Source organism: Octodon degus, unplaced genomic scaffold (genome assembly GCF_000260255.1).
Source record: "Octodon degus isolate 3935 unplaced genomic scaffold, OctDeg1.0 scaffold00079, whole genome shotgun sequence".
NCBI lineage: Eukaryota > Metazoa > Chordata > Mammalia > Rodentia > Octodontidae > Octodon > Octodon degus.
In genome coordinates, this window is record NW_004524655.1 from 4,034,047 (window position 1) to 4,042,206 (window position 8,160).

The 8,160-nt window shown below is 36.0% G+C and overlaps 1 protein-coding gene and 1 pseudogene across 2 annotated transcripts in view; one reads left to right on the forward strand and one right to left on the reverse strand.

The window, feature by feature from the left end:
• Positions 1-8,160, forward strand: part of LOC101568704 — a 279,180-nt pseudogene that overhangs the window by 252,893 nt on the left and 18,127 nt on the right.
• The window catches only part of Taok3 (TAO kinase 3), a 218,409-nt gene that overhangs the window by 94,275 nt on the left and 115,974 nt on the right, over positions 1-8,160 (reverse strand). For both annotated transcript variants that reach the window (XM_004636228.2, XM_023720992.1), the window contains exons 4-5: positions 1,317-1,388; positions 513-614 (exon numbers count right to left, since the gene is read on the reverse strand). In XM_004636228.2, the coding sequence (XP_004636285.1) occupies positions 513-614; positions 1,317-1,388 (174 nt within the window). The remainder of the gene's footprint in view (positions 1-512; positions 615-1,316; positions 1,389-8,160) is intronic.

Sequence of the window (8,160 nt, forward strand, 5' to 3'; positions counted from 1 at the left end):
ATGTGATATATATAATTGAGTAAGATATATTATATATATATGGTATCACGTAAGGTTTGATACTATTTGTTGTTTCAGATACCTGTTAGGGGGTCTAGCAATAATATCCCATGGATACTGGGTTATGAATACACTCTACAGTATTGGACACTGACACTTACCCTTGTGACCAGAAGACTGTCAGAGCTGCAGCATCACTCAGCATTGAGAAATGACAAGGATAAAAATTCTAGAATGAGAATAAGAGGCCTTGCCTTTTTCTTATAAAAATAGCTCATTACAAGATATTTTGACTAACTTATCTTGTTAAGTACTTATAGGATGAAATTTCTAACAGGCTGAGCATCATATTTAATCTTACGAATATACACCACATGACACACTGAAGCATTAACAACTTTCAAACATCTATAACTATAGTCAAATGGGACAGAAATCAGGCTGATATTTTGCAGTTCAAATAAATAATATAAAAATATTTAATTAAAAGAGCTAGAAGCTCTTTGACTTACCCAAGCAGTGTGCTCTTTCAAGTAACAACCTTTGTACTCAATAGTGTTAGGGTGCTTTAATTGTCGTAAAAATCTAACTTCCTTAAGAATATCATGCCATTTCTATAGATATCAAAAAAGAAAGGTTTTAATGTTTAAACAAAATAGCATTTTATTATCAAATACATATATAGTATTGTTTCTGTTATCCTAAATTGATATAAGATAAAAAACAATGAAGAAATTACATAAACTTGTGATATTCTTTTAGTTTGAGTACATTTAAATGAAAATTTGTCACTGGATATTAAAATAAACCACTTACATTTCTGCATTCTATGGTGGAAAAAGGTGACTGAGCTAAAATATTTGCAACCTTTTCATACACTCCAAAAGAAGAGGGGGGAAAAAAGAAATATGATAAAGAAATGTTTAAAAAATACTATGATTGCTTGGCAAGCACAGGATCCTGAGTTCAATCCCTGGTACCACAAAAAAAAGAAAGAAAAATAAATAAAAAATACTATGAATGTCTTTTCCGTATAAGCTTTGTTTTTATTGGCACACAATAACTGCATGTATTTTGGGGTACACTGTAATGTTTCAGTACAAGCATGCATGGTAATATTACCCAACCAAGGTAGTTGGCATGTCCGTCATCACTAACATTTATCATGCTTTTGTAGTGAGAACATTCAGAGTGGTTATTTTGAAATATATACTTCAATACTGCTAACTACAGTCATCTTCCTGTGCCATGTGCAATTCTGTTATTGTCATACGAACTTGCTCTTGTCAGTTTAGGGACACACTGTTTTGTCTTACCTCGTGTGACTGCTTCCCACTGTAAGACATTTTTTTAACTGCCACAACCTCGTTGGTGTGAGCATTTGTGGCCTGTGTTAAAAGGGAAGAAGAAAGAAAAAGAATTAATTATGTTTCAATCAGTTTAACTTCTTTGACTATAGACTCTTTTTTTTTCCCCCCTGGTCCTAGAAGTAAAACCCAGGCCTTTGCACTGAGCTATCTTCCCAGGCCCTTTATATTTTGACATAAAGGTTTTTCTTTCTTTTCTTTGAGAGAGGGTCTTGCTATGTAATTCAGACTGACTTTGAACTCATGTAGCCCAGGTTGCTCTTGAATTCATAGAGATCTTCCTGCTTCAGCCTCCCAAGTGCTGGGATTATAAGTGCGCACCACCATGTCTGGCTAGAGATAAGATCTTTCTAAGTCACTAAATTGCATAGGCTGGGCTCATACTCGAGATCTTCCTCAGCCTCCCAGAGTTCTGGGATTACAGGTATGTCCCACCCATCAGGCCCAGTTTAACTAGAGACTTTTAAATTAATATTCTCACACTTCAGTACCACCATTCAAAGGTGCTCCAGCTTTTGACAGGACAGGTATTTCCACCTCATTTTAGAGAAAAGCTTCACTTACCCAATTCTGTGTATACTTATAAAGGAGGTAATCTGTATGTAAAATATACCACTATGAAAAGATAAAAAAAATCATAACAAAAAACAAGCTGTATACGATGATCCTATATTTTCAAAATAAGAACGTGAGTAGTATATGTGTAAACAAAATTGTAAAAGAATGCATATCAAAATACTTATCAAAGCTAATGTCCAGGGCAGTGCTTTCCAACAGAATTTCCTGGGATGATGGAAACGACCCACATCTACAGTGTCCAACAGGGGCATGTGTAAGATGTGGCTAGTGTGACTGAGGAAACTGTTTTAAATTTTAATGAATTTTAATTCGATTATATTTAATTTATGCAGTAATGGCTACTGCACTTAACAGTGCATCAGAAGGTAAAAGTAATCCTAAAAGGTACTCCCACTTTTAGAGTAACATATTTTATAATAAGAACCTGTTATCTAAACACATACACACATTTATGTACATTACCGGTGTGTATTTTCATCCATAAAGGTTGTCTTGCCTTATAATTGTCTCCACTTGTCTTTATCATACCCAAGATACAAGTTCATTGAAAGCACATCCAAGTGATATTTTTTTCTTTTCATTTTTTCTTAAGAGATTTAACTAATTTTCTTGAGAATTTCAGAGAACTAAATGTAAGCCATTAAAATATCTAGCTTTAGCTTTCTTTTAATAACAGGGCTCTGGCTCATTGCTACATCCATCATGTAAATAAACTATTTTAAGTGTATGATTTGTTATTACTGTGGATCAAAAAAGCTGTAGCACTGGTTCTGAGGTAAAGCAGTGCAATTTACTAGTGGATAAAATCAGGTTAATAGCACATGCCTGTCAATGGCACTCGGGACCAAAGAAACAAAAAGAATTTGGGGTTGAATTATGTTTTTATAAGTAAATTACTGTTTATTCAATTTTTTAAAATAATAAGAAACTACTGTTTTATATCTCAGGAGCTTCTTTAGTTGAAACTAGGAAAATCATCATGCGTTTTTTGTTATTTTTAACCTGATTTTTTTTTTTTTTTTTTTTTAAAGACATGATCTTGCTGTGTGGTGCAGGCTGGCCTGGAGCTTACAATGCAGCCCAGGCTTGCCTCGAACTCAAAGCAATTCTACTGTCTCAGCCTCTTGAGTGCTGGGATTATAGGCATGCCTTCAATCTCAGATTCTTAATGAATGCCAAAATGCAGAGGAAATGGAAGCATCAAAATAAGATTTTATAAGCTCTAAGGTAAAGGAATCTAAATATATATACATATATTTATATTATACATATATATATATATATATATCTGTTATAGTTTTCAAGTTAATAAATCTCTACAAAGACATTTTTTAAAAGATAGTATACAGATTATTAAAGTATAGAAGGATTTGATTAAAAACCAGAGATCTTGGGTAGGACTTTCAGTGGTGTAGAGTAGCATGTCTGAAGACTTCTGAGTACAGAAAATAAACAAACAAATATCTCTCCCACTGTCCTAGCTGTTAGCTTTAATGCTAAGACTACACTTAAATGACAGCAACAAAGGACAGTTGATGTACTTTGAGGCTTCTAATAAGGGTGAAAGGGACTACGGTTACGAAGAGGACATTTTGGCACCCATCTATGTACTGTGCAGCCTAAGAGCCTGGAAAAGATCTAGGAAATAATAAATAAAAAATTTTAACCTATAATGAGTATATTTATATTTACATTTATATTTATGGTTTTGGTGCTGGGGATTGAAACCAGAACCTCATACATGATAAACACGTGCTCTGTGACTGCACTATACCTCTAGAAATTACAAAGAATTCTTTTTTTAAAAAAAATTTATTCATTTTAATGGGAAAAAGAAGATAAAACAGCAGTAAAACAATTTCAAAACAGGTTAGTGGGACAGCTGCAATAGTTAATACATTGCATATTGTTGTCTTCATAGTAGTCATTCAGAGGACAAGATGTAGACATAATATCTTGTCTAAACAAAGAAATAAGGCAAGAAGTTTAATCCTTTTCTTTCCAGTATCAGCGATCAAACTCAGAACCTTGCACTTGCCAGGCAGGCATTTATGCCGTTAAGTTATTTTCCCAGCCCCCACAATTCTTAATCATTATAAAAATTTTAAGTTCAACAAATGGAATAAAAAGTATTATGATCTAATTGCTTATTAAGGTTATTTATAACCAAAGCTATCTGGAACGACAAACATGAAAAAGAATTGCCTTAAAACACAAATATATTTCTTACAGAGTAATCACTAATTAGAACTTGACGAACCCACTTGCTTCTACTGATATAGAGACTTAAAATTTGAAAAATCATTTCCATGTTGGGCTGGGGAGATAGCGCGGAGGCCTAAATGTCTGTCTGGCAAGCGCAAGGGCTTGGGTTCGATCCCCAGTACCGCAAGCCTTGCTGGCCCAGCACAGTGCTGGCCACTGAAACCAAGCAAGTAGTATATGCCTATAATCCCAGCACTGGGGAGGCTGAGACAGGAGGATCACTACTAGTCTGAGCTGTGTAGCGAGACCCTGTACCAAATAAATAAATAAAAAAAATTTTTTTTAATTAAAAAACCAAAACTATCTCCATGTTGATTTTTCTATGGACACAGAGAGCTTTAATGCAGTTTTATGTTAGTTAAAAGTCAGAACAAGTTACGTTAGGAACTAAGAAAATAATGAATACTCTAGAACAGAGAAAGAAAACTGTTAGTGAGGTCTCTGCCTTCTAGGGCTTCGTACTGTATTGTCACTACCTCCAACATGTGCAGTTTTAGCCTTGACATTTACATTCATTCTCTAGATTTCAGACAGTCTCATTAGTTGTTAGCAAGATTACTGATTCCAAAAGTGCTAGCGAGAACATACTAAGTGCTCATTATAGTTTCTTAACCATTCTCCAACTGTGGCTTTTGTTGGTTTAGAGAGAGATATAAACAATTAAATAGAAGTGTTTTGTTTTGCCTTATTGAGGCTCAACTAAAACCAAAAGGTAAATACAGTATCTAGAAGAACCGATCCAAGTATGTCCTTTAGGTTGATTGTGGATGATACGCTGAGTGGAATTAGGGAACACTGGAAGCCTACAAACTTTCCAGAGTGTTTAAATGAGTACAAAAATGAACACACTCAATCTTTTGTTTTTCTTGAACATAGTTTCTTACTGCCTCACTGATTAATGCCTGCTAATTTCTGAGTTACTTATGTAAATCCAAATACACACATACATGTCAAGTTAATGCTTCCTATTTTCTCTGATTATAACATATATTCTCAGCTGGTTGATGCTACAAGAGCCCTATAAGCTTACAATTCAACTTAAGCTCTTCTCCCTGACATTATTCTAATAAAAACTACAAAGACACTAACAGAATGATAGGATTTAGGCACAGAAACACTGGTGCCACACCTTGGGCTTTACAGCTTGCAAGGACGCCTACGATTCAGGAAAAGTACCAATGAGCAGTACTGCATTCTCTGACTCCTTCCCAGTTCACTCATTCAACAAATGTGTATTATTTACAAATTGTCAGGTACAGGAATAATTTAGAAATTGTCAGGGATAGAACCATGAGTAAATAGCCTGGTATCTATCATTCCTCTAGAAATTTAGGTAAGAAAAAATCACAACAAACAAATACAAAACTGCAACTACAAAGCAGAGTAGGTCGCGGACATAACTCAGAGGTACAGGAATAAGTACAAGGTCTTGAGTTTGATTCCCAGTACCAAAACAAAAACAAAAACAAAGCAGGGTGGGTGTTAATAAGAGAACCAAAAATGGAGGCTGTGATGTAAGGAGGCCAGGAAGCCTTCCCTAAAGGATGAGAGTTGTAAGATGAACAGAAGTGAAGAAGGTGAAGAAGGATGGAAGAATATTCCAGAAAGAATAATTCATGCAAGATCCTACAATGGGTAATAAAAGAAAGCACTAGAATTACAGCAATGAGAGAAAGAATTAGGGCTCAGGTGTCCATAAAAGCCGCATTATTAAGGACCCTGTAGGCTGATTACAGTAAGAATAATAATCTTAGCCTAAGAAAAGGAGACCCTAAAGGCTTTACTGCCAAAGGGGAATATGATGAGATTTATATATATTTTTCAAGCTTACTGAAGTAAGGTCTAAAGGACTACACTATAGTTGCCTACATAAAGGACATTTTAGTCTTCTCCATATGGTGCATGCATAATAAGAGAAAGAATCTATTAAGAGCGAGGGAGCTGCAACACACATATATTATTGTGGCAAGTGTAATCAATTTTTAGAATGTTACCTCTCTGTCCACTACAGATAAAAGTCAAAGCTTTAAAAAAATTTTTTTTTGAAGTATCAGCTACTTCCCTTTGAATCTGTGTTTTAGGGCTTCTGGGAGTATGCGGGCCTGGCTTACTCACTTTAGTATACAAGCAATCTAGACTTCAAGCACCATGTGACCTCTGGCTCTCCAACAGATTTAAAATGACCACAAAGGGGAAGTATTTTAAATGGATGGTGGGCACTGAGGCAGTCACAACAGTGCAACTGAAGGTCCTCATAAAAAGATGGGACTTAGCCCAAAGCGCAATGACGGGCCGGGGAGATGGCTCAGTGGAATAAGCGCTTCCCTGGCAAGCGCAAGACCTGAGTTCAATCCCCGGTTCTGGAAAAAAAAAAAAAAAGCGCAATGACTAGGAATTCTACAAGGTAGGTCTCATTTTGCCCCTGCTACATAGGGGCTTCTTAGTAAGTTTCAAGGCATGTTGTTGGCTTATTGTCTCCCGAAACATTAGAGATTTGAAAAGGGTCTGGCTGCTTTTTAAAATAGAAGAGTGAAGGTGTCAGGGATACAGCTTAGCTGTGCCACGCCTGCCCAGAAAGCGTAAAGTTCTGAGTTTGATTCCCAGTTAGCGTGCCTCCCACCCTATAATAAAATAGAAGAGTCAAAAAGAGATTGGAACCACCCTCTGACTCTAGCCAAGAAAGATAAATTAATCATAAAGTAATGGAAAGAAAGTAAGAAAAGATGACAGAAGCATGGATCTCTGAGCAAAATGGGTAATAAATGAATATACACATAATGTTTCCATTTTCTATAACAAGTTCAAAACCAGACAAAACCAAGTTACACTGTCTAGGGGTACAAGTGTAAGTGGGTTAAATATAAACACAAACAAGACTGATCGCCATAAAAGATCAAGGTGGTGGACACTCCTCGATGGGGAGAGAGGGTAGTGGAGGAGGAGGACAAGAGGCGCTTCTGGAGTATAGTGTTCAATTTCTCAATCTGTGGTATTTACCCAGGGATTTAGCTTTTAATACTTCTTTAAAGTATATATTGATATTTTGGTTTTGGTTTTGTAGTGCTGGGAATCAACTCAGCACCTTGGGCATGGTAGACAACTCTACAACCCAGCCCAATTATATATTAAAATATGCTGTGTATTATGCATACATCTTTATGTATGATATGTTTATAATTAAAAATACTTTAAAAAAAGATCTGTGTGACTAAAGATGACAGGACATTGGGCTGTCAATGTTATTTTGAGACTGAAGTCTAACATGGAAGACAGCATTAAATGGCAAAGTATCACACTGGCAGCCCTGAAAAGCAAGTTAGTGACAGAATGTATTGAGTGGAGGCTAAGTATGAGACAGGGATGAGGGGCAATGACGGCGTTGTCAAGACGCCGAGGACGAGGGTGGGCTCAGAGACAATCCAGGCCAAAGTCCACCTACAGATGCAGGAAATAAAGTCTCACCTGGAAGGGCAAGCCCTGCCCAGTAGAACATAAAGGATCATTTGAAAGGAAGAGCAGAATCTGTTTGATAATGAAAGTTATTTGATTTATTTTGCAGTGCTGGGAGTGGGCTGCAGGGCCTCTGCCTTGAGCTACATCCCTAGCTCTTTTCACTTTTTTTTTTTTTTTTTTTTTTTACTTTGGGGCAGGGTCTCGCTAAGTTGCCCATGCTTGATTTAAACTTGCAATCCTCCTGCCTCAGTCTCCCAGAATGCTGGAATGATAAGCATGTGTCACCATGCCCACTTCAAGAAAAATTACTTGATAATAGGCTTGAAGAAGAAATAGGTAATTGTGAGCATTTACTATTGATTTTAATAGACTACTCCTCTTTTTAAATTAATTTCTTGGTACATTTTAGGTGTACATATTGATCACATTCATTATAGGGAATATGTATATATACATAAATTGAGTCTTTTTTTCTTCACATTTCTCTTTTCTCAAC